At 41.1% G+C, this 25,890-nt stretch overlaps 4 protein-coding genes and 2 long non-coding RNA genes across 9 annotated transcripts in view; 1 reads left to right on the plus strand and 5 right to left on the minus strand.

The window, feature by feature from the left end:
- The window catches only part of vars2 (valyl-tRNA synthetase 2, mitochondrial), a 44,732-nt gene extending 39,589 nt beyond the window's left edge, over positions 1-5,143 (minus strand). Inside the window, exons 1-5 of the mRNA XM_079523220.1 lie at positions 5,035-5,143; positions 3,101-3,363; positions 1,902-1,983; positions 1,413-1,513; positions 482-603 (exon numbers count right to left, since the gene is read on the minus strand). Of these exons, the coding sequence (XP_079379346.1) occupies positions 482-603; positions 1,413-1,513; positions 1,902-1,983; positions 3,101-3,274 (479 nt within the window). The 5' untranslated portion in view covers positions 3,275-3,363; positions 5,035-5,143. The remainder of the gene's footprint in view (positions 1-481; positions 604-1,412; positions 1,514-1,901; positions 1,984-3,100; positions 3,364-5,034) is intronic.
- Positions 5,144-5,362: 219 nt separating this feature from the next.
- ppp1r11 (protein phosphatase 1, regulatory (inhibitor) subunit 11) lies at positions 5,363-10,282 on the plus strand. The gene is made up of 3 exons (XM_079523231.1): positions 5,363-5,502; positions 6,380-6,488; positions 8,134-10,282. The coding sequence occupies exons 1-3, from the start codon at positions 5,425-5,427 to the stop codon at positions 8,316-8,318; spliced, it is 372 nt and encodes a 123-aa protein (XP_079379357.1). The 5' UTR covers positions 5,363-5,424; the 3' UTR covers positions 8,319-10,282.
- Positions 10,283-10,816: 534 nt separating this feature from the next.
- On the minus strand, positions 10,817-11,439 carry LOC306938884. The gene is made up of 2 exons (XR_013791788.1): positions 11,394-11,439; positions 10,817-11,028 (listed from the first exon to the last, which is right to left on the minus strand). It is a non-coding gene; the product is annotated as an uncharacterized lncRNA (long non-coding RNA).
- Positions 11,440-11,970: 531 nt separating this feature from the next.
- Positions 11,971-16,175, minus strand: cUnh6orf47 (chromosome Un C6orf47 homolog). Its single transcript, XM_079523229.1, has 3 exons — positions 15,989-16,175; positions 14,131-15,698; positions 11,971-13,065 (listed from the first exon to the last, which is right to left on the minus strand). Exon 2 carries the CDS (start codon positions 15,093-15,095, stop codon positions 14,172-14,174), a length of 924 nt encoding a protein of 307 aa, XP_079379355.1. The 5' UTR covers positions 15,096-15,698; positions 15,989-16,175; the 3' UTR covers positions 11,971-13,065; positions 14,131-14,171.
- Positions 16,176-17,245: 1,070 nt separating this feature from the next.
- On the minus strand, positions 17,246-18,373 carry LOC306938879. Its single transcript, XR_013791784.1, has 3 exons — positions 18,298-18,373; positions 17,585-17,630; positions 17,246-17,407 (listed from the first exon to the last, which is right to left on the minus strand). It is a non-coding gene; the product is annotated as an uncharacterized lncRNA (long non-coding RNA).
- LOC306938877 (uncharacterized protein) lies at positions 18,362-23,747 on the minus strand. Of its 4 annotated transcripts, XR_013791783.1 has the most exons (16): positions 23,466-23,747; positions 22,698-22,747; positions 22,447-22,488; positions 22,198-22,247; positions 21,940-21,990; positions 21,711-21,761; positions 21,355-21,404; positions 21,095-21,145; positions 20,860-20,910; positions 20,504-20,553; positions 20,244-20,294; positions 20,018-20,068; positions 19,615-19,717; positions 19,272-19,333; positions 19,027-19,073; positions 18,850-18,923 (listed from the first exon to the last, which is right to left on the minus strand). XR_013791783.1 is itself a non-coding variant. In XM_079523235.1 (15 exons), the coding sequence occupies exons 1-7, from the start codon at positions 22,509-22,511 to the stop codon at positions 20,908-20,910; spliced, it is 321 nt and encodes a 106-aa protein (XP_079379361.1). In that variant the 5' UTR covers positions 22,512-22,683; the 3' UTR covers positions 18,362-18,373; positions 18,854-18,923; positions 19,027-19,073; positions 19,272-19,333; positions 19,615-19,717; positions 20,018-20,068; positions 20,244-20,294; positions 20,504-20,553; positions 20,860-20,907. The 4 variants fall into 4 exon arrangements, 2 of the variants coding, with proteins under 2 accessions (XP_079379361.1, XP_079379362.1); XM_079523235.1 differs by lacking the exons at positions 22,698-22,747; positions 23,466-23,747 and adding an exon at positions 18,362-18,373 and having other exon boundaries at positions 18,854-18,923; positions 22,447-22,683; XM_079523236.1 differs by lacking the exons at positions 22,698-22,747; positions 23,466-23,747 and adding an exon at positions 18,362-18,373 and having other exon boundaries at positions 18,854-18,923; positions 20,014-20,068; positions 22,447-22,683.
- Positions 23,748-25,890: the final 2,143 nt, after the last annotated feature.

A 25,890-nucleotide genomic window follows, 5' to 3' on the forward strand; every position in this document is an offset into this window, starting at 1 on the left:
TTACCCACCTGCTTGTTGAAAGGTTTGCATGATCTCAGTCAGTTCTGGACCACGCGTTTCATATTTCACCCACGCATTCACCTCAAGCCAATTAACCCATTTAGACCTGAGCTCGATTCTTCTAAATGTTTTCTGAAAACCCTATGTTTCTATATCAGTGGTTTCTCAAACTATTTCATGTCAAGGGCCCCCAGAATTATATGTAATTGGCCTCCGACCCCCATCTGAAAATATGTTGTTCCAGGGAACCCCCCCAGAAGCAAAGATTTGGGTTGAAAACGTTCTCTCTGAAAGAATATATATTCAGAGATTTGCGCCACTTTTTCGCGATTTTTGAAAAATAGCAGACCTACAAGCTACGAGCTTGTAGATCTGCAATTTTTCAATAGCTAAAGTATAATATAATGCTTATAACACCAAAAAGGGGTTCCCGTCCAGAATGGGATAAGAGATTACATATATATATTTAAACTGTAGTTACCATCGAACCAAGGCGTCTTCTATGGCCACCGTCAGGGCGTGGCCAAGATGCAGAGTACCGGTGACATTTGGTGGAGGAATACACAAAGTGAAGATTTGATCCACAGCATGTCCTTGTTTGTCCTAAAGATATACAAAAGGTCTATTACATCTTTCAATGCCACACTATTGAGATGATATGCACACGGGTGCCATCTTGCCAGCAAGGTGCTACCTAGGTGCAACTTCCCATAGACAGCCCATTCATCCAAACAGAAAAGTCCTATCTGATTGTATTAAATAACGTCAAGCTCACCAACATTGCAGCTGTACGGAAAGCTTTAATTATCCTCTTTCTATCTGCAATGTGTTTGTTTAATACAAATCCACTGTAGACATTTTATGAGCTACTCCCTGTCAAGAAATTCCTTGCAGATGATTTTTTTCTTCCAAGTGCTGTCGTTTGGAAGTGCTCGTTGACTATCACTCAACAGCCCATGTGTACCACCTGTTTAGAATTTGCACATAATGCAGGAGGCAGCAGGAGGTTGCTTTACTGATAACTGATAACTTCCAAACTCTGACACTTAGAAGAATAATAATCTGCAAGTCATTTCTTAACAGGGAGTAGTTTATAACATGTCTACGGTGGATTTTTATGAAACAAACACTATGCAGATAGTAAGACAATAATTCAAGCTTTTCATACAGCTGCAATGTTGGTGAGTTTGACGTTATTTAATACAATTAAATCCGACTTTTCTGGTTGGATGAATGGGCTGTCGATGGGAAGTTACACCTAGGTAGCACCTTGCTGGCAAGATGGCAGCCGTGTGCGTATCATCAATGGTACTAATTTGCAATGACATTCATTGAAGACAAAAAGAAAACTGTGGTATATCAACACTCATGATGAAATCACAGTATTCAAGGAACATGCTCTTGTTTCTTACATGGATTTCTGGGCTGAAGAATCCCTCCTTCTCCCACCACTGATACCAGCTGGACTCCACATACTCTGGACTGTAGGTTGAAGGGAAAGGCCCCGTTGTGTCTGCCAGAGATGCACAGATACTTCTGTCAGCACAACTTCTCATCAAAATAAAACATCTTAATTGCATATTTATTAACACAGTAATGTGTAAAAATTGCAATTTTCAAGTATGCATTATGTTTGGCAGTATGGCTCTGTTATTGGATCTCCCTGCCCTTCCATGCACATACATGGAATGCCATAAGACAGGGAAATCATTAAGCAAAGACCCGGCCACCGGGTACTACAGAACAGAGAGGCAGCAACATTTAAATCAAACGATGACATTGATAAGTACATACAAGCATACACACGAGCTAAGTGAGGCAAAGTCTTGACTATTATGTCCACGGTCCAGCCAGAACTGAGCATTCTGTGATCATAGCAGATTCAATTAGTGGTTTATTACCTTTCTTTGCCCCAGGAGCTGTTGGAACAGTGTATGCAAGCCTCTCTTTCTCACTCCATTTTATTCCTTGAGCCTCAGCACTCTGTAAAGGAGACCGACCAAAAACGCATATGCTGTATGAAAACAGCAGTGCAAAATAAAAATAATTATCTTCTTTATCGATTAATTGAATACACAGGACCCCAATGGGTCCACAGATGTAAACAAGGGTCCCGAAAGGGGCTAGGGTTTATCCTTTTAGCATCCTTTTGTATGGAACTACCTTAATAAAGTATTCTATCAATCAATTTGTGTCCGGGTAGCTCAGTCGGTAGAGCTCTCGCCTTTGGGTGCAACAAGTTGTGCGGTAAATACTGGGAGCTGATGGTAGGTGTGGCTCTCCACCTCAGCATCCATCTCCCAGGGGTCTATAGCGCATTATAACGGGGACAGACTCCATCTCCCAGGGGTCTATAGCGCATTGTAACGGGGACAGACTCCATCTCCCAGGGGACTAGCGCATTGTAACGGGGACAGACTCCATCTCCCAGGGATCTATAGCGCATTGTAACGGGGACAGACTCCATCTCCCAGGGGTCTATAGCGCATTGTAACGGGGACAGACTCCATCTCCCAGAGGTCTATAGCGCATTGTAACGGGGACAGACTCCATCTCCCAGAGGTCTATAGCGCATTGTAACGGGGACAGACTCCATCTCCCAGAGGTCTATAGCGCATTGTAACGGGGACAGACTCCATCTCCCAGGGGTCTATAGCGCATTGTAACGGGGACAGACCGTGTGTTACCGACTGATACCAACAATAAGCCACTCCTGACCTACTTATTTAATCAATCCAGACTAGTTGTAACAATACGATTCGAATCACGATATTAGGTTCACGATACGATTTCTCACGATTTGTTTTAACACAAATTAATGTTCCAGACAAATTACCAAAAAATATTTTCTCTTGCACAAATCCAGTATTGCCTTATTTTTATTTTACAATACTGTAGAAAATGACAGCAAACTTTTCCACAAATCTCAAATTTTTTAACATATGTGTTTTTCAACATGTATCACGAATTCACGTTAAATGTTTTTTATTAAATCGGTTTAAATTGCCACCAGTTTATATATTTCGATATACGATATTATCGTTACATGCCTAATCCAGACCCAAAATGTACAGAGAGTGATCGCATGAGGAAAACTTACATTGTGTTTTTTTGTAAATATGGCCATCTCTTTCTCTCGTTTCCGTTTCAGCTTCTCCGCCTGAGTCCGAAGAGGCTGGCGTGTTTGAGACGAAGAGGGAGAGGAACACAGTCTCCATAGTGATGTTCTCCTCTCTGTGGACCTCACAGAGAAGGGACAAATGGTCCTCCACATTCTCCACACCAGGAGACGGTGACGTTTGTTTGAAATGGCGTCAGCAGGGGAAAATTATTTGGATGAAGATGAGGAGGACATGAGAATATCTGTGGATAGAAAGAGGAGGGAAGAAGTGATTCATTCAGAATGTGAGCAGGAAGAAATGTGGTAGGGATGAGAGCAGAGATAAAAGCTGACGGTGTTTTCAGATCCGCACAAGGTGGGAAATGTATAGAGAGATGAGTCGGAAAAAGTTAAGTCAGTGAGGGTTTCTACTTTCTAAAAGCACGATTGTGATCATTTAGTTGATCATCATGAAAGAAAGAGGGCCTATGTATGAGGCATTTTTGTTGCCAAGATTACGGCCATGTTGCGTCGTGTGCAGAGAGTAAGAAGATGTGGAAGGTGTGGAAAGGAGAAGTGTGAACGAGGATGGTCAAAAGACAGTTCCCTGGCTTTCATAGTAGTTGTAAAGTAATTAATTGTGCGGTTGAGATGACCCTGATCTGAAAGGATTAAAATGGTGTTGGACATACAACATAGTGGAATATTACGGCCCATAGAAGACATTGAGGGAAGGATTTGCACCAACTCAGACCACTGGTTCTGAGTAATGAATGACGGGAGAATAGTTTGGACTGGAGTAGTTCAATGTATGGGATTTATGGGATTACTTAGCCGCAATTTGCAACTCTAGATTTTTTTATAATGGGATGAATCTAGAGTTGCAATACCCTCCATTGACTCCCCACTCATCATTTTGCGTTTGCGATCTGCTTGTCTTAAACGACGTTAAACTCACCAACATTGCAGCTGTAGTCCAAGCTTGAATTATTCTCTTTCAATCTGCCGAGCTTGTTTTTCATAAAAATCCCCCGTAGACATGTTATGAGCTACTTTCTGTCAAGAAATTCTGTGCAAGTGATTCTTTTTCTAAGTGCTGGAGTTTGGAAGCGCTCGTCGTAAGTCACTGAACGTCCCTGCATGCATCTGTTTCGCATTTGCACATAATGCAGGAGGCCGCAGCACGACCCCTTAATACAAACGAGCGCTTCCAAACTCCAACATTTCTTCTTCTTGACAGAAAGTAGCTCATAACATGTCTACGGGGGATTTTTATGAAAAACAAGCTCGGCAGATTGAAAGAGAATAATTCAAGCTTGGACTACAGCTGCAATGTTGGTGAGTTTAACGTCGTTTAAGACAAGCAGATCGCAAACGCAAAATGATGAGTGGGGAGTCAATGGAGGGTATTGCAACTCTAGATTCATCCCATTATAAAAAAATCTAGAGTTGCAAATTGCGGCTAGGGATTACTTGGGTGAGCACAGAACACTGTAAATTCATAGCACTGAAGACTTTTGTTTGGGGGCGGTAATGCAACTATAAAAAGATGCCAACCGCCATAAAACCCCACGAAGAAGAACACCAGAAGGCTGATGTGAGTTAGGTTACAATTCAAAACATCATCAATCATGCCTTTAATTATGAATTATGAAATGAAGCTGACACTGACACTATATGCATTAAGAAATATATAGTGATGAACACGTACAGCCACATAGACACGTTACACTTTAATACTATTCAATATTATCCTCAGTGGTGACTCACTAGACATGCTCGCTACGACCTTTCGTCTAAAACCTCTTGGAAATCTGAGCCAAGAAAAGCATTTCAATTATATCTTTAGCATGTTTACATTAGAAGAACTTCTATTCGTTCATATTCATGATTGTAGGGTCCGCGTATGTTACGCTGCTGAAATCGTCAATTACCTTAGAGTTTCCATCGGGGATCTCTATCTAATATTATGGATCTGCAGTTTATGGACGGTATGCTTTGATTGACGGACCACACCGGATGTGACCGGAAGTGGTCCATCCGTAATCATCTTCCCCGTAAACAGCACATAACAGTTGTGTGTCGTGCATCTCTTCCTATGATCTCTCTTCTTCCTACCGCGACAATAAAACAAACCTACCTTTTCACGACACACAAAAAGGCTTCGTGCTTGATCACATTTGTGATTTTACGAAACTAGCATAGTAATCATCATCATTATTATTATTATTTGTAACGATCATCGCCGACTGTCTGTTGATTCGAGGCAGCGCCCTCCTGAGTCCCGTCAGACCCAGCTAAGGTTAGCCGCCTAGCCGTCAGGGATGGCGGAGGTTCCCGGGACTTCAAGTGAGACGATAACGGAGACGGTAGAAGTCAACACGCCGCCGCCGCCACAACAGGTTACAATGCACTCTGTCTGTCCCACAAACTGTCAAATAATAAACGGTCTTTTCTTCTTTCGTTTTTCTGTAATCAAGGAATAATAGCCTAAGCTGTTTTGTTGCTATTAAGGATGAGGCCGCACCTTCCTATGCATGTCATGATCACACCAAGTGTGCTTTTATATAAACGTTTCTGAGACGAGTGTTATTTTGTTGTTGACTGTTTGTATGTTGTACTCAAATCTAGTAGAAAGAAAGAGCAACCTTGACTGTCAAGCATTTCAACCTCAACTTTGAATGTTTAGAGCACAATTGATTTGATTGATTGAAGTATTTTTTAACAGTTTGCAGAATTACAGTACATTTCAAGCACAACTCAATACAAACTGTTAACTGTGAGTGGACGACCCAATAAAGCACTACACTTGTTTACAAGAGGGTCCACCTTGTTCAATTCATCATAGCAGAGACGTACAAATATACACTTCTTTATAGACAGAACAGGAAATCATCATCATAAAGGAGGTAAAAAGGGAAAAGAGAACATATACAATTACACAAACATGGTAATGTATACTATATACAGATGTTGTTTACTTGCTTACATGACATGCTTACTTTTTTACTTTGATTCCTTGAAGTGCATAAATAACGAAGATATGGGTCTGCTTACTTCAGATCTAACAGAATGTAAAACACAAACTGAACACCTCGTTGCATGTTGCAACATTGTATAGCGCAACAGATCATCTGATCTCTGACTGGAAGTGAGAAATTCACAGCAGCTCTGTACTGTCCTGTATATCTCTGTACTATAGCTCTGTGCTGTACTGTATATCTCTGACTGGAAGTGAGACATTCACAGCAGCTCTGTACTGTCCTTGTTGTGTCACAGGAGGGACGTAGCCTCACAATCAAGCTGAGAAAGAGAAAGACCGAGAAGAAGGTGGAGTTTTCCAGTGACACGGTCGACAATGAACACCTGGGAAGGAGGTCTTCAAAATGTGAGCATTAATCTTACTCTACTCCACAGTTGACAGAGTCCATACTTGTGTTCACATCACCCATGTTCTGTAGAACACGTAGAACGAAGATGGCCTACTGGATGCGTTTCTATTCTTCGTGGAGAGAGACAGGAAGTGCAGAAATGGAGAATAGGAATGATATTAAGCAAATGGGCTCATTCATTGTGATTTTGTAGGAATAAAGTTCAGTTCTTTAAACCACACTATTTAATTTGATTATGTGATGGCGTAGTTTTTCATAGTTTGTATTATTTGTGTTGCGACGTTGACATGAGGTAGAAACGTCTCAAATCTCCTAAAAACGGGAGTTCTTCCAGTTGTTACACTGCTGTGTTGAACAGCTGTAGTAGAAGAAGTAGGCGGAGAGGCCGCAGCTTCACAGAGAACTCCTTCAGTCCGACCGAGACGAGTGGACAGACACACTGGACTGCAACAATGGAGGAGGAATCATCCCGTTTCACCCGTTGTTTACTCGAACTGCCGAGGTTTACCGTTAACAACTTGAGGGCCCGGGCCTATTTAATCCATTAATAAAATCGTTTATAGCGGACCACTTTTACCGACGGACCGGATGTTGTTGTGAATGTGTGTGTAGCAGCTAACAATAGCCACACCACTCTAGAGTCGATCGACAACAACGGGAGGTAAGAATAAATCTATCGTGACTAGCGACTGGACAGCGGAGGGCCATCAAACACAGGATCCTTTTTTCATAATTAGACGGGATGATTTAGATTGCGAGTTATGAATGTTTTAAGATTTCCGTTGTCGTCAGCTAAACAGGCAGGGAACATTTTCGTGTCACTGTTGTGCAACACCGAGGATTGCGCAACAAGCGCTCTACAGCAACAAGCTGTAGAGCGATGCGATCAGTTCATATCAGATTCATATCACTAATTTGACGGAGATTAATCAATCTCCGTCTCGGGCACATGACCGGGCACTTTAACTTGACGGTGATCTCCGTCCTGCGCCTCCAAGGTGTTAATGATGTGCGCAGCACTCAGATGTGTACTGGAAGTCTGAAACACCACAGACTAAACTTGAGAAAGGTGTTAAACTTGGCTGAGGCTGTAGTTTACACCGTGCGGCACTGCAGTGGTATGTTGATAAACTGTCCTGTTGTTTTTGGAAGGTGGTTTTACTGCGTTTGTAAGCCATGTGAACTAATAATAAAGCTATGAAAAAGCGGAAAGGTGCTAAGAGCAGTCAGCTGTCTCACATTCCTGGTCATTAGGGAGGAGTTGTAGCCTAGCCTACCTATCATGAATAACAAATGAAAGACTATGGAAGATTAATAGTCCTTGTCACTATGCCAAATAAACCTATTACATACATTTATAGAACCTTGCTCGCAGTGAAAATAATACAATGAGTTCAATACAATACAATACAGTTCAATACGATCACAAATATATGTAAAGGAAATAGGAAGTGTTTGCTGCATATAGCCCCTTGTGTTAGCTGGAGCACCTGGCCAAGCCGGAGGCACACCTTAGACTTTACCCCTACGGCACCCTAATGCCCACTAGACATCCTATTCAATAGTTAACAACTGTAACAACTTCATTCCCTACTGTGGAATGAATCAAATGTAATCTAATCCCTTTCATATCTGTTCTAGGTTGCTGTGTCTATGAGAAGCCAAGACAGTTCGGGCAGTCTTCTTCTGAAAGCGAGGGGGATGACGACGATGAGGGCTGTGGAAGTGCACACTGCATTTTGGGGCACACCGGACAAGGGCATGGACAAAGGGGAGGTGGTGGGACAACGGTGCCCCCAAACTCTGGAGGATCAACTGCCCACTAATATTCACTGCTAGCATATACTGGGGTCAATGGATTTCTCTTCTCAACACACGCCTACAAAACACCACTCACTTTTGTTTAATTCCGTCACTGAGGTCCTGGGAGGCAGGCCTAAAAGATAAAGAGGAGCTGTGAAAAGTTTGGGGACAGTGAGAGGGCACAGAAAAAGGCACTATTTGGCAATATATTACATTTCTTCCTTTTAGCAATGTGTCAGAGTATATTGTACATAATACACCAGTTTAACTTCCTTTTTTTATGATTACCGTATTTATTTGTCCGTCTTAATGCTTGACTTGGTAATACTTGACATGCAGTTGGCTATTATCTGTGTAGTAATATTACAATTGCAAGATGCTTGTGTAAAGCATTGCGTTTTTATTATCATGTTAATTTATGAACATACATTTTATATGTATAAAAATAAATAACATGCATCCCCTTTTTTTATCGATATAGGGTGACCATTTCAAACGTGCATTTTTCATGCAAGCGCATGATCATGCACGCAGTCGTGCACGCTCATGCACATGGTATCCTTTACAGTGTAATTATATTATTACTACACAGCCTGTTGGGAACCTAAATATAATCTGCTAGTCTGAATTCATCAAGGTATATTATAGCCAGTGGCGTGCACAGACATTTAGAGGGGCAGGTGCTCAAGTTAAAAAAGGGCACCTTGTGCAGCGCGTGGAACCGGCCGGTTGCCTTAATCTATTTTGGCTATTGAAAAATAGCAGATCTACAAGCTCATAGCGCGCCACCGAGTGGCGTGCTACGAGCTTGTAGGTCTGCTATTTTTGAAAAATAAAAAAAAACAAAAAGAAAAAAAATATTTTTCTTTTTTTTTTCTTCAAAAGGGCACATTGCCAAAAGGGCAGGGGGTGCTCTAGCACCCCCTAGTGTCTATCTGTGCACGCCACTGATTATAGCCCTGTCACCAATCAGTTTCAGTGGGCTAAAAGTCAGCAGCACTGATATTTCTGCCCTCCCTAACACCTCAGCATAACTGTAATGCCAACCAATTATTGTTAATTGTTATTACTTTGCTTTGTATTGATCGATTTCAGAATGACTGCACCTTTAGTCTTACTTCATTTTGACAGTTATGGGTTTGTTTGTAACGGGTTGTAAGGTTGATACGTTTAATTTATGAATCAATTAAAAACGTCTTATTATAACAAAACACAAAATCCACCATCCTAGACAATCGTAGAGGGTTCTAAATGCAAATCGCAGATTCTGTCGAGGAAATTATGGCCATCATCTATTGACGACTTTCTGTTCAGGAACTCTCATCTAGACATTTTTTGTTTCCATATATCGGCTGGATGAGTATACGGAAAGAAAAGATCCAACACGTGTAAGAGAATCAACAATCATTTTGTTAGTGTATTAATTTACCTCACTTCTACAGATAATGCACCTAAAGTATTACTATTAAAATCGGCTGCATGTCAGTTATGAAAAGCTGCAATGAAATCAAGACTTAAGGCTTTCTATCGTACTCAAAGCCCATGGGTATCGTGCTTTTAGTGCTGTGCTCTGCAGACAGAGAGACTCAAGTTGGAGGCGAGGTGAATAAATAAACTTCGCTCTTTGGTGTTCAGTGCATTCCTTCGTTGTACATATGTAACTGACAAAACTACGGCATTCACTATAGAAGTTGAAGGTGCATGATTTGCTGGTTCAGGCTTTGTATTTGTGAGTGTCTCATGACCAAATATCACTCAGTATACATACAGTGTCATCCTTCGAAATGGCACCAACAACTCGTGTTTCATGTGTATTATAACAGCGCCGTGGATTACAGAAAAGTCCATTCACATGCCACCAGTTTCTTTTTTACAACATCAACACGTTACATATGTACATTGTTCTTGTACTGGTAATGCACCTTTCTGTATATACTACAAAGCATATGAGAGAAGATTTAATGTGAATAAAACTTTTGAACTGTGATCAGTCTTGTGACTTGCAGGAACTAGGTGGGAGGGTATTATGAACTGTTAAAGGATGGAAAAAACTACATTAGACATTAGCACCTCGATCACATCTATAATCAAGTCAAATCCACTCGTAAACCACATCCCAAGTAGACTACCTTAGCATTACCAGAAGGCCAAGATGTGGCCATGATGGACGTAACCTCTTAATTTGACAGACAACCCTTCGTTGCATGTCAAATAGCTAAAGGATTGACCATTTTCACCAAATGCCTAATATTATATATATATAATATTAAAGTTAAATGGCTACATTAGGAGCCCTGGCTGGCACTAAGTTTATTCTTAGTAATAGTGTCTGCTACTCGACACATCTCCTGCCACATGCATCTGCCCTTTGGACAAGAGAGACATTGCATTCTTTGAATGACAAATGGAAGGAAAGAGCAGGTGACGTTTCCTTCAAAGGTCACAGGCCATTTGCATACCATTTGTTGTCGTGTAAGCACAAAATGTGTATGGTTTATAAATAGATGTACCATAAAAACAACAACAGCAAGTAGGTTTTTATGTATAATTTGGACAAATAGTAATACATTACAGGAAAAACAAATGCCACAGCGCTTTATTTTCCTAGTGGAACTATTTTCAGCTCAGTGTACAGTCAGTGAAGGGTTCACACAACAGCCTTTAAATACATTGACAGTTTCAGGTCTGGGCTCCTTGCCTCCTTTCCCAGCTGCCATATTATACTCTCTTCACCTGTGCAGGAATAAACCATTGATGTAGTGCAGGGGTTCTCAACGTTTTTGGCCGGGGACCCCCGAAAATGCTTTGGCAACGTCTCGGGACCCCCGCCCCGCCCCCTCCCGACCCCCAATATAAATTGACTGCTACAATAACCTTAAACCATTTTGGGCGGGAACCCCTTTTGGTGTTTTAAGCATTGTTATAATTTAGCTATTGAAAAATAGCAGATCTACAAGCTCGTAGCGCGCCACCGAGTGGCGCGCTACGAGCTTGTAGGTCTGCTATTTTTGAAAAATCGTGAAAATAAAATTTAAAAAAATAATAATTTGGGGACCCCCTAAAATAATTTGGCGACCCCCCGAGGGGTCGCGACCCACGGGTTGAGAACCCCTGATGTAGTGGACTAGTGGTGCTGTGGTGGTCATCCATCTAACTCAGTGGTAACCAACCTTTTCAAGCCCAAGAGCCCATTTTATTCCCAATTGTAAGCCGTGATCTACCACTAAAATAGGCTATGTTTAAAAAAAACACTTTTTGACAGGCTCAATGCATGTATGTGCACACAAACACTATAGTTTAAATAAGAATAAATACTGATAATCAATGCCAAAATATTAAGACAAAATGTATTTTTTCCATAGTCAGACTGCTTGCCTGTGTAGGTATAGTAGTGAGTGAGAGGCTGTTTAGCTCTGTGGGTTTTTAGTTGTGCATCACAAGTTCACAGCGGATAGCGGTCAAACAAGAGAACAAACAAACTCTGCAGTTGATGACTCGATACACATGTCTGGGGCCATCACTGCAAGCTATTCAAAATCCACATTCTGTGTATTGATAGTGATGGCTGGCTGCCTGTCAGTCTGACACACGCTCAACTCCGGGATCTACTTGAATGGCTCGTGCGAGCTACTGGTAGCTCCCGAACCCCTGGTTGGTTACCCCTGAGATTCTAACTGCATTGAAAGGCTCATTTTAAGACTCAGATCCAGCAGTTTGCTACAGTGATCCAGCACTTATTAGAGTAATGGTAACTCATTACAAAAATAGCTTTCTTTAAAAGGTTATCGCCAGTAAGACCAAGCGGTATTAAAGCTCAACACGAGCATAAAAGAGTCAAAGGCAAAACAAACTAAATGTAGATAACAGTTCTTCACGACCTATTATCAATGTTTGTGCCGTTGTGATAGCCTTATAAAAATACTTACAATTGCCTACTTTTGACATTTCTAAAAATATATCTGATGCAGGTAAGGAAATTCTAAAGCACAATGTCTATAAAGACATAAGTTGTACATGCCGCGGAGCCTGGAAAGAAACACGCATCTTGTTATGCTTGGCATCATGAGGTTGAAATGAAATGTATCGTGTGCAAAACGTGCTACTGGGCTATGAGACCAATCATTAATCATAGTTGGGCAAACATTTATGGTCTAATAATTTGTGTCTCTGCAAATGTGATCGGAATATGATATAACAAGGCAGAAATGTGTCACATTTACACACAATATACATTAGCAAGACAGTGGAAAATGTATCATTGTGGAAAAGACAACAGGCTATATACTTAACATGCTGGTACAGAAAATGACGCAAGGCAAAAATAAGTCCAAATATGCTGGTATTCAGAGTGGATATTCAAACTATCCAAACTAACAAACATCAAACACAAGCGACATTGATGTTGCCAAGTTCTCTATGCCTTGATATGTGATGAATATACTGTTTTTAGAATTTAAAAAAAATCAAATGCCTTTTATACAGGTCAATACAGTAAAGAACGTTTTCAAAAGGCAGAACAATAGTGTTGAACATTAAGAAAAATAAGTAGCCTATTACTTAAGTGTATAGTGAATGTGCAGTGTATTCGTGAATGTGCAATGCAATGGCTAATCTCCATTGTAAGTCACAGTCCTGCAGCCCTAGGTTTGATCCAACTTGTGGTTTGATCCAACTTGGATCTTCATTGCATTGAAGGCTCTGGGTTGTTTTCAGCACAAACGTTCTGCAGGCAATCCAGACCAGACTAGACCAGCAAGTAAATTAGGCTGCCTGTGGAAACAGAAACATCCTTAATTAGACCTGAGGACGATTCTACAAATGTCTTCTGAATCCTGACAGTTTTCTGAAAAACCCATGTTCCTATGTCAGTGGTGTTAAACCTTTTTCATGTCAAGGACCCCCATAATTATCTGTATTTGGCCGTGGACCCCCATCTGACAATATGTTGTTCCAGGGACCCACCCAGAAGCAAACTTTTGAGTTAAAAACATTCGCTCTGAAAGAATATATACTCCAAATTTGTGCCACATTTTCACGATTTTTCAAAAATAGCAGACGTACAAGCTCGTAGCGTGGCACTCGGTGCCGTGCTATGAGCTTGTATATCTGCTATTTTTCAATAGCTAAAGTGTAACATAATGCTTAAAACACCAAAAGGGGTTCCCGCCCCAAAATGGGTTAAGCTGCCTGTGGAAACAGAAACATCCTTAATCAAACAAAAACACCAAACGTTTCAAAATACAATATACACTGCATTCTAGAGCTTTTATTTCTGCATTACTTAGGTTCCGATAGCAGAAAGAAAAGCAGCAGTGGTCAAAAAAAGGACGTATAGATAGAATTTACATTTTGCATGTGATGAGAATTGAATCTGAAAGCCAGTTCATAATTGATTCTACACACTCTTACTAGCATGCCTTTCAAATATGATTAAATTCAGCACAGAAGATGTGTTATAAGCTTTGCCAGTGGAAGTCGGTTTCACAGTCACTGAGTCACACACCACTTGGAGAATGTCACAGTTCAACTTCTTTATCTCTGGTAGTAATCTCTGGTAGTAGCTAAACTAAACACCAAGCTCATGCTGTGCTCACTGGCTTGTTCTGCACACAGAGAGCTATAGGAATGTGATTCTTACAATTAGTTCTTATCCTCTCTCTAAACCAGAACAACAGTGATCAGTCCACATTCTTGTTCACTTGCTGTGAAATGGGAGTCTGCCCATTATTCAGACCTCTCAAATAATTCCAAAAAAGGTTAGGGCTAGGCTTAGGGTTACATCATTCATAAAACAAGTGGCACATTGTATTGGCTTTTTGCATGACATCAACTTACCCTAAATTCCAGCTTTAATTCAGGGCATAATCTTGTCCGCTCTAGACATGTGCTTCTTCTCTTTGTTCCCCATTATCTTTAATTCCTCCCCCTTCCAGGGCCTCATCCTCTTTTCCCTCCACCTCATCCTCCTCCCCTCCCAGAATCACACTCTGCCGGACACTGACAGAGATGACCAACATCTGTATGATGCCGTAGATCAGAGCAACCAGTGGGAGATACTCCTGGATCAACCACAGCAACCCCGCCATCCCGACGGTGGACACAAAAAACATGGCCATCCCGTGCAACCACAGCCTCATGGCTCCTTGGACCCCCAAAACCTCCAGAATGAGCTTAGAGGGCGGTGATACGGTCCACAGGAAGCCCACCACGACCAGGTCAAACATGTGACGGAGTAGGTTGAAGCAGATCTCGTAGTGCTCTGGTAAAATGTCCCCCTTCCAGCTTTGAGCAAAGATCTGAAAGGTAGACGACAGTGGAGAGGAACCACCAGGTGTGGGTGATGGTGGCGGGGTTCCATAGTCTGAAAAGTCCCCTTCGTTTTCAGTGTCCCAGGTGGTTTGGTTCCAACTGGCGCAGTTCCTTTGCCTCAGCCCGTGGGATTCTGTTTTGCTCGACCAGAAAGTATACGAGGAAGGAAGAATCTTATTCCACCATCTGGGAGCACATTTTGCTTGCGACTCAGCCTCATGTCTCTTCCCTGCAGAGAGGTCTTCGATATCCATGGGTTGCAGTTTCTCCTCTGCTTCCCAAAACTCCTCAACCAGTTTTGTTTGGTCACTACTCTGGTCACTCTTGTGCCCGCCCCAAACCCAGGATGGTAACACCCTGAAGCCCCAGGGGCCACCTGTTTTTTGGCCGTCTGTCACAGTATCTACAGGGGCACTGCTGCTACCCGACCAGGGGCGGAATGAGAGAGCCGGGCGCACCCATCCCCACACTCTGCCTACTACAGCTGACATTTTGATGTGGTCTTCTTGTTTCACTTATTTCTGTCTGTACAAAATCTACAGATGTGTAATTACATATGCTGGTGAGTGAGCAGTACTAGACTGTTGGGTTAGAGTAAAAAAAAAACACGAGGAGCTTGCAATGACTTCAGTTTTAAGATGGCAATGCTTCAAGGGAATAGTTCCACAGTCCAGGTACAGACACACCTCTGGGTGTGTGTGTGTGTGTGTGTGTGCGCGTGTGTGTGTGTGTGTGTGTGTGTGTGTTTGTTTACACTACAGTTCCAACTTAGAAAAGTCAGGTACGTGCCCTAACTGCCCTTACAAAAATAAAATACCAACGCCCTAAATGTCTAGCAGGTCTACATGCCTCTCCGTGGAATAATCTAAATCGTATGTCCCAGTGGGATCAGTTCAAAAAAATCCATGAAAACATTTTAGAGAGTTAAACAATGGACTGTCACTACTATAGCCACAACTTTAGGTTTGGGTGCCAAAATACAGCTAGCTAGTTTAAAGTTCTCCATAGAAAAATGAGAAAGTAGTGTTCTCCCATTTGGAGCGCCTCGATAACCCGTTCCAGAACGAGTTTTTCCCGAGTGTCCCTCCTCGTACCTGACAAGGAAAAACAAAAAGAGCATTTGTATCTATTTCCTCATAATCATGCAATTTCCATCGTCCAGATAGTGGGAGATAACAGCTATTACTATTTGTATGGTCAACTCTAGCAGTTAAACAGTTAGCGTTAGCGAGCACCAACTAGCCCTAGGCTACTTTAACACATGTACGTTATATACTTCATTTATTCTGTAAAGTTTCAGAAAGATAATACGTTTAGGTCGTTTCTTGCCAATTAACATGGACGTTTGTCAAAAAATGTACAAGTAGCCAAGTGTGGTTCTTACCTTAAGGCTTAGGCCAACAGTGATCCTTGCTAGCCAAACGTAGATCATATATATATAAGCGTCTAAATAATGTCCAACACACCTAGTAATGTCCACCAACTTCTGACACAAGTATCGAGTCTCTAAAATGCCATTCCGCGTCTTCTTTCCCATACATGTGCAAACATATCGTCGGCCACGTTGACAAAAGGAGCAAAAGTTGTTCCCCTCCACACAGTGCAGGTCAGGAGAATGGGATGTTACCGGGACTGGTAACCTATCGAATTATGAGACCCAAGTGGTAGGTTAGTAGTATAGATATGTAAAACAGCCTGCCCAGAGGGGCTCACCTCAGTCATAACTTGACTCTTAATTATATTAATGCAATTCTGGTCTTCGCCAGTCGCCACCCCCGATAGAGAATTACTGTAAATCAGTGAACGCCACTGGAGACGTACTTCGATGGGTCGCCAATTTAGGTGTAACGCCGGAAATAAGATTTCGGGAGGTGATAACATTAACAAACACTTTCGATCGAGCTGCTTTGTACCATAGCAGTGTACTTTAATATCTCCATAAAGAACTCAAGCTATCATAATAAAATCTCCCCATAGATAGAACACAAAAGCCTTTTATTATTAGTTTATTCAGACTTAGAACCAATTGACTGTTCATAAACACTATTATTCAGAACAATTCAGGACAGTTTCTGGAATTTTACATTTTATGTCCAAAGCAAAGAATGACATTATCCATTTGGTACCATTACAAAAGTTATGGATGAACCATAACCAAGTAAATTGACATTTTTACTGTAACAGGTTTGATTGACTTAATACCTTATATATATATATATATATATGAGACATATATAAGAGACCATGAAACGCCCCAATGACTTGTTTCCATTGTGTGTTGTCCCATGTATTCAATTCAGATGTACAGTAGGTGCAGTGTCGTACAGTTTAATTACATGATTCCATCAAAACAAGCACAAAGCAAACTTAACTGCAGCAAAAAGTCTCATCTTAAATTCTAACTGGCAGCTGAGCCAAGGACAGAGCCACAGAATACCGGAAGGTCGCCAGTTCGAATCCACGGACCAGCACGTTAAAATGACCACCGCTGAAGTGCCCTTGAGCAAGGCATTGAACCCCTACCATGAAATGTTCTATGAGCAGGGTGTGGCTGTAATCAAGCATCTCGAGCTTAGTCCACTTCCCTGGGTAAACAAAGAACTTTGCTTTACATCAGTTGACCTCTTTCTAGCTATAGTAAGTAGGGTCCAGGGGGGGGGGGGGTTCTAAATAGTTCCTTACAGGTCTGCAACTCCCTGAACAAATGAGTCAATCTTTGGTTCCAAGTGTAGTTATGGGGTCATTCTTGAAATGAAGACGTTCAGAACATACAGCCCCAACTTTGTTGATACAAGCTGTATTCCTTTGAAGAGAAGACGGAAAGGCATCATTAGTACAACAACACTGAAGTGTGACAGTAAACCATGTTAAGAGTGTGGTCAGTGCACTGTGTTACATCTTCACTTTTACTCAGAGACTCTAGTCTATGAATCATCATTCCACATGGCAGAGAACAGAGGAATAGTTGGAAAATACTTACTGGGGGGGGTCCATGGATCGTTGTCTTCCTTTATAAAGCTGTATTCCTTTAAAAAGACAGAAAGGCGTCAGTACAATAACGCTTAATTGTGACAGTAAACCATGTTAATGATGGACAACTTTAGTTTTTTCAACCAAGGTTCATGGTTATTAGAGAAAGTAAAAGATTTGTATTAATTTGTTATCATTTGCTGCTTTTAGCCAATTTTATCAGGGGGGCGGGGGCATTCGAACATGGGGCTAAATGTGTATTATTTTTGTATTTCTTTATTATTAACTATAGTCATACTAGAACAGAGTAAATTACACTTGGCCACAAAACATGGGATCTATTGAATGTGGAGGAGGTGACAAACTGACATATTGAGCCCAGAGTATGGCATACCCTAGGATCTAGTAGGACAATAAATAAGTAAATAAAGAAATCAGCATACAAATTTGTAAAAAAAAAATACATATTTAGCCCCATGTTTGAATGCCCCCACCCGTCAAAAATGGCTAAAATCACAAACAAAAAAGCAGCAAATGAAAAGAAATGAACACCCATTTTTTACTCTAATGAACCTTGGTTGGGAAAAAAAAACTAAAGTTGTTCTTTAAGAGTGTGGTCAGTGCACTGTGTTACATCTTCACTTTTACTCAGAGACTCTAGTCTATGAATCATCATTCCACATAATGGCAGAGAGAACAGAGGAATAGTTGGAAAATACTTACTAGATAATGTTGTAGTGATTGGTCATAACACAGGGGGTCCATGAGGGTCATTGAGGGGGGGGGGGGGGGGGAGTTCCTTTAGACAGAAAGGCATCATCAGTACAACACTTAAAGTGTGACTTACTGTAAGTTTCCGTACACATACAGCCCAAAACAAAGCTGTAGTTCATTTAAAAGACAGAACGGCCTCATCAGTACAACACTAGGCGATTTTTTTCAATCTGAAATCTGATAGCACCACACACACACACACACACACACACACACAACAGGATAATCGGAGCGGGGCAGATCAAATATCAAACATTCTTGATGTTGATCGGGCCGATCCCGATCGCGCTTTGAGTGGTCGGGCACCCCCCCCCCCCCCCCCCCGAGCGTAAAAAAATGCCTGATTATCGGCTAGTGTAAGGCCACCTTTAGTGTGACAGTAAACCATGTTAAGAGTGTGGTCAGACAGTGACATCTTCATGCATGGTCAGAGAAGTGGTTTTAATTTTTCATTCATCATTCCACATAACGGCAGAGAACAGAGGAATTGTTGGAAAATACTTACTAGATAACAGAGTATTGAGATTTAGGGCCATGATGACTCCCTCCCATCATACTATCCACACCTAGAATTTCTTATTAAAAGAAAAACAGGGATTACATTTTATAATACTGTTGGTACTTTATCAATCACAGAAGCCCACAGGTAGATTGATTTACAAAATCTTAAGTACCAACCTGTTCAATTTTCTGGGATTTTATCAAAACATCCAGCAAAAACATGTCTGAAAAGTACAAAAACATCCCATTACAAATCAGGTATCATTTTAGTAGATAACACGGTTGGCATTGCCTTGTCTCAGTGCGCTGCGAGTAAACTTCATTAGAAATCAGGAACCGTTAACTGAATCATCATAGACAGGTCAGAGATGTCACTACATGAAACAGTAGCCCAGAGACAAGTCATTAATTTAGCCACTTACACATGCTTAACATGAAGGTGGTGTGTCCATCTGTGGTGTGTCCATCTGTCCAAGAGGAGTTGCTGAAAGGGAAAATATAAATTAAAACCATAAGTGCCAAGCCAGGCGTAATGTCATGACAGCTGTGTGGTCAGTGATTTTTTTGAGTGTATAGTATCTTCATTGAATGACCGAGTTTACATCTATTGAAAACAAAATACATTAAAACAAAAAACGAACACATGAAACAAATTTAAAAAGTCCCTTTACTGGTCATACTTTACTCAGACAGAGAGTCTGATTGTTAATCATCATCCCACAGATCACACAGAACAGAACCAAGGAATTGTTGGAAAATACTTACTGGACAACTTCAGCATTGAAATGTAGGGTCATGGCTCTCTGCATCTTACCAGCCACATCTAGAATTTATCAAAGCATCCAGCAAGACAGACTCCCCAACATGCCTGAAAAGTACCAAAACATCCCATTACAAATCAGGTATCATTTTAGTCGATCACAAGGTGGTATTGCCTTGTCTCAGTGCGCTGCGAGTAAACTTCATTAAAATCAGGAACCGTTAACTGAATCATCATAGACAGGTCAGAGATGCCACCACATATTAGACCATATTCACACAGCAGCCATGTTGACATTTTGCATTGAAAAAGAGTGGCGTGTCATTAACTTAATGGCAAGATTACTCTGTGTGAATACAGTCCATGCAACAGTAGCCCCAAGACAATACATTTTAGCCACTTACTTACAAATGCTTAACATGGAGGTGGTAGAAGGTGGCGTGTCCGCGAGATGGATCACTGAAAGGGAAAATGGCAATTAGAACCATCCAAATGCCATGCAATGGGCAAAGTCATGACAGGTGTGTGGTCAGTGCACTGTGAAGCAATCTTCATAGTTTACTCAGAGACTCTAGTCAATGAATCATCATTCCACATAACGGTACATACAGGAATTGGATAATTAAATACTTACTAGATAACTGCAGCATTGAAATATAGGAGTCCTCAACCGTACTATCCACACCTAGAAGAATTAAATTAAACAGCCATGTTTTAATTATGCAATGCTTAACTAGCTTCCGCAGTACTGGCAGTATGCTTCTTCAGTTCAGTGGCATCGTCATGTTAAATAATAATAGCAATCCATTATAATCAGAGACTCTTTGGAAATGTATCAAATCATCATAGAAGCCTAAATGGTAGATTGGATTTACAAAATCTTAAGATACCAACCTGTCCAATTTTCTGGGATTTCATCAAACCAGCCAGACTCTCCAACATGGCTGCAAAAGTAAAAGAACATCCCATTACAAATCAGGCAATGCTTTAGGTCGATAACACAAACTGTGGTATTGCCTTGTCTCAGTGCGCTGCGAGTAAACTTCATTAAAATCAGGAACCGTTAACTGAATCATCATAGACAGGTCAGAGATGCCACCACATATTAGACCATATTCACACAGCAGCCATGTTGACATTTTGCATTGAAAAAGAGTGGCATTTCATTAACTTAATGGCAAGATTACTCTGTGTGAATACAGTCCATGCAACAGTAGCCCCAAACCAATACATTTTAGCCGCTTACTTACAAATGCTTAACATGGAGGTGGTATAAGGTGGCGTGTCCGCGAGATGGATCACTGAAAGGGAAAAGGGAAAATGGCCATTAGAACCATCCAAATGCCATGCAATGGGCAAAGTCATGACAGGTGTGTGTGGTCAGTGCACTGTGAAGCAATCTTCATAGTTTACTCAGAGACTCTAGTCAATGAATCATCATTCCACATAACGGTACATACAGGAATTGGATAATTAAATACTTACTAGATAACTGCAGCATTGAAATATAGGAGTCCTCAACCGTACTATCCACACCTAGAAGAATTAAATTAAACAGCCATGTTTTAATTATGCAATGCTTAACTAGCTTGCGCAGTACTGGCAGTATGCTTCTTCAGTTCAGTGGCATCGTCATGTTAAATAATAATAGCAATCCATTATAATCAGAGACTCTTTGGAAATGTATCAAATCATCATAGAAGCCTAAATGGTAGATTGGATTTACAAAATCTTAAGATACCAACCTGTCCAATTTTCTGGGATTTCATCAAACCAGCCAGACTCTCCAACATGGCTGCAAAAGTAAAAGAACATCCCATTACAAATCAGGCAATGCTTTAGGTCGATAACACAAACTGTGGTATTGCCTTGTCTCAGTGCGCTGCGAGTAAACTTCATTAAAATCAGGAACCGTTAACTGAATCATCATAGACAGGTCAGAGATGCCACCACATATTAGACCATATTCACACAGCAGCCATGTTGACATTTTGCATTGAAAAAGAGTGGCGTTTCATTAACTTAATGGCAAGATTACTCTGTGTGAATACAGTCCATGCAACAGTAGCCCCAAACCAATACATTTTAGCCGCTTACTTACAAATGCTTAACATGGAGGTGGTATAAGGTGGCGTGTCCGCGAGATGGATCACTGAAAGGGAAAATGGCCATTAGAACCATCCAAATGCCATGCAATGGGCAAAGTCATGACAGGTGTGTGTGGTCAGTGCACTGTGAAGCAATCTTCATAGTTTTACTCGGAGACTCTAGTCAATGAATCATCATTCCACATAACAGTACAAACAGGAATTGGATAATTAAATACTTACTAGATAACTGCAGCATTGAAATATAGGAGTCCTCAACCTTACTATCCACACCTAGAATTAAATATTAACAGCCATGTTTTAATTATGCAATGCTTAACTAGCTTGCGCAGTACTGGCAGTATGCTTCTTCAGTTCAGTGGCATCGTCATGTTAAATAATAATAGCAATCCATTATAATCAGAGACTCTTTGGAATGTAACAAATCATCATAAGAAGACTAAATGGTAGATTGGATTTTCAAAATCTTAAAATACCAACCTGTCCAATTTTCTGGGATCTTATCAAAACATCCAGACTCCCCAACATGCCTGAAAAGTAAAAGAACATCCCATTACAAATCAGGTATTGCTTTAGGTCGATAACAAACTGTGGTATTGCCTTGTCTCAGTGCGCTGCGAGTAAACTTCATTAGCAATCAGGAACCGAAAACAAATCATCATAGACAGGTCAGAGATGTCACTACAGACAGTAGTAGCCCCGAGACAATGCATTTATTTAGACACTTACATGCTTAATGTTTGGGTGGTGGCGTGTCCGTGAGATGAGTCACTGAAAGGGAAAATACTAGCCATTAGAACCACATTTAAACATGTAATGCTAAACTAGCTAGTACTGGTAGTATGCTTCTTCAGTTCAGTGGCATCGTCATGTTAAATAATAATAGCAATCCATTATAATCAGAGACTCTTTGGAATGTATCAAATCATCATAAGAAGCCTAAATGGTAGATTGGATTTACAAAATCTTAAAATACCAACCTGTCCAATTTTCTGGGATTTCATCAAAACAGCCAGACACTCCAACATGCCTGCAAAAGTACCAGAACATCCCATTAAAAAAAAACTGGTATTGTAGAGTCACTGAAATGGAAATTATAGTCATTAGAACTAGCCTAAATTTAAGACTCAGATTTATGCCAACATTTGATGCTAAAGATAGCTTGCCCCAAATGTTAATCCGGCATCTTTGTGCAATGCATATTTTTCAATAAAGGAGTGTTTTAATCTAGTCTGTGGCAGATTCTGTCATAAATTCACAATGGGCGGCAGTGGAGGGGGCGCATCCGGTGAAAAACGGAATTGCACTCCTTGTAAACAGGAAGTATTGATTGAAATATTTATTAACAGTTTGCAGAATTACAGTACATTTCAAGCACAAACTCAATACAAAGACTGTTAACTGTGAGCGGAAGACCCAATTAAGCATTACACTTGTTTACAAGAGGGTCCACCATGTTCAATTCATCAAAGTAAACGGGAGGCGTTCGGCCAGACGGGATTAAAACATTTAAAATAAATATACGTATACACGGACTGGGAGGGGGGGGCGACAATAAATCTACGAGTCTTAATCTAAGGCTACATTAGAAGCATACATTCTAGGCAATAAAGGTAGTCATGACGACGTGTGTGGTCAGTGCACTGTGAAGTAATCTTCATAGTTTTTACTCGGAGACTCTAGTCTATGAATCATCATCCCACACAACGTTAAACGGTACTATTAAACATGAATTGTACAATACTTACAATACTACGATAGCTGCAGCGTCCTCGACGTGCTCGGCCTAGATAGCCATGAGTCAAGTTTCTTGGCTGGCCACGTGTCTTCCTCCATGGATCGCAGAAGAACATCCCTGTAACTGCAACTACAAGTATGTCTGTCTTTCTGCTCTGCGGACTGCATTGGGATTTTCTTTCTCTCTACAAAATAAAGATAAAAACACTGCGTCACCTCGGTAGAAACTAGTTGAAACTACTTCACTGTTCCGTTCAATATGCTGTTGCTGCTCAATATAAGACGTTGGCCACGAGCGGTCACCTCATCAGAAAGAACATGCGACACTGTGCATGCTGCTTTTATATGGTGTCTTGGTGGGTCCTTCCGCCTTCGTCGCGATATATGGGTGTTTCACGTAGTGCCTTTCCAATTATTGTCAACAATTTTACTTGTTCTGCGGGGCAGCGGGGATCAAGAATACACGAGATTTCCCCAGTTTAAATTGAAAGCCTGCTGGAAAAACTTGAAAGCAAAGGCGAAAAGGAAAGGGAGACTGATAGAGTTATAAAGACTGCACCGCCCCCTGCTATTCAAGTTTTATTTTTCGCCCCCCCTAGTGGCGAAAAATAAAACTTCTGGGAACTCAGATGACTCTTGGGGAGACTTCTCACAGGAGGTGGACCCTGGACCCCAACTATATGGTGGACCCCCATCCACCCACCTGGGAAAAATGGAAGCATTGTCACCATAGGACTTGTCACAGAAGTAGTGAGAGAATATTGTCAGAATAATGTCAAATCTGGGAATACATTTCTTACCAAATAAATACTTCAATCAATCAATCAAACAAATGTGAGTTCAGCACATTTGGGCAAGTGGATATGGCCAAATTTAGCCCAAGGAGTGTTTTTTAGCTGTCAAAAAAATCCCTAGGATGGCTGAATAGAAACCAGCTGCAACATATTGGTGAAGAAAATTCTAAAAGACTAAAGATCATCGAGTACGTTGAATAAAACCCTTAAACCAAAATGATATGATGATGCCCTGGCTGACCAAACCTTATTCCTTACCTACCCTCAACGTCCTCCTCAAAAGAAGTTGCCCTTGCATGCATCATAACACTATATAAGCACTCATAAATACTCTATCATAACACATAATAAACCATTGTATAATGACACTTTCTATGTATCATACTGTATGTTAGATTCTGCCCACTGTCCTTTCTCCCCTGCCAGAACTAGCAGGAAGCTCTCTCTGCCTTGTGTGTTCTTGGGGGATATCAGGCACTAGGTCTCTAGGACTATGGTTTGCCTCCTGCCTAGTGTCCTCCTACGTCTCACCAGACCGTTCATCTGTGCGGTGTGCATGTGTCCGTCCTTGTCCACACTTGGCCTTACTCTGGTGTATTTGAGTCAAGGGAGCCTTCTCTGCGTCACTGTCCTAGTTGTTGTCGTTGAATCTGTCCTATCGAGTCTTTAGTTGTCACTGTACAATACTTTAAAACAGTTGTCATGTTGCATGCATGCCTGAAATTGCTGATATTTGCCCTCGTTGAAAAACAATGTATTTCAAACTCCAGATTGTCACTCCAGTCCAGGCTGCATGAACAGCGCTCGAGCGCAGTTTTCTGCCCCCTCAATGGCGCAACGTTGTACAGTATAATTCAATGGCTCTGAATGATCCTAATTAGCTCCGAGTCCTACATGCAGCTCTACTGACCCCTTGTGGAAGGCCTTTGACCGTGTAGATTGTAGAACCAAGAGCCATCATTTTCAGCACTGTTATGTTACTTTGATTCAGTAGACTAGTACTAAGACTATACCAGTCTCAGACCCAAAACTAAAGAATATTGTTGTTGTTGTTGTTGTTGTTGTTGTTGTTGGATAAGATTTTTGTCCACAATTCAACAACACTTACACACAGTTATGTTCATGGCAAAAAGCAGGACAACAGTGACAAATACATTAAAAACAGGTTTAACGAGACCAAGTCTTTTAGCTGGGAACGTCCACAAGGACCACTGGTGGTCCCCGCCTGCATGGACCACTGGTTGAGAACCACTTGCTTTTGACTTTTTAGATACATTTTCTACCAAAACAGTTTTTCCACATGAATCATGAAAGCGCTTTTGTTCAGAAAGGAGTATGACTGTCTGTCTCTCAGTGATACAATGTTCTCATTAAACTATTTGATGAAACTAAATATCCTTTAAGTGCCACATTCAAGTCCTGCACACAAACAAGCATTTTTGTAAAACATTCTATTCCACACAATTCCATCAGTAGGCTATAATTACACAACACATATCTTTATTTATTCACTTTATTTATTTTTTAAATGTTTTTTTTGTGGCTTTCCCCTTTATTTTATATGGAGGGACAGACAGTAGGCTGACAGGAAATGGGGAGAGAGATGGGGGGATGACATGCAGTAAAGGCCGTCGGGATCGGG

Source organism: Electrona antarctica (genome assembly GCF_951216825.1).
Source record: "Electrona antarctica genome assembly, chromosome: 15".
NCBI classification, from domain to species: Eukaryota; Metazoa; Chordata; class Actinopteri; order Myctophiformes; family Myctophidae; genus Electrona; species Electrona antarctica.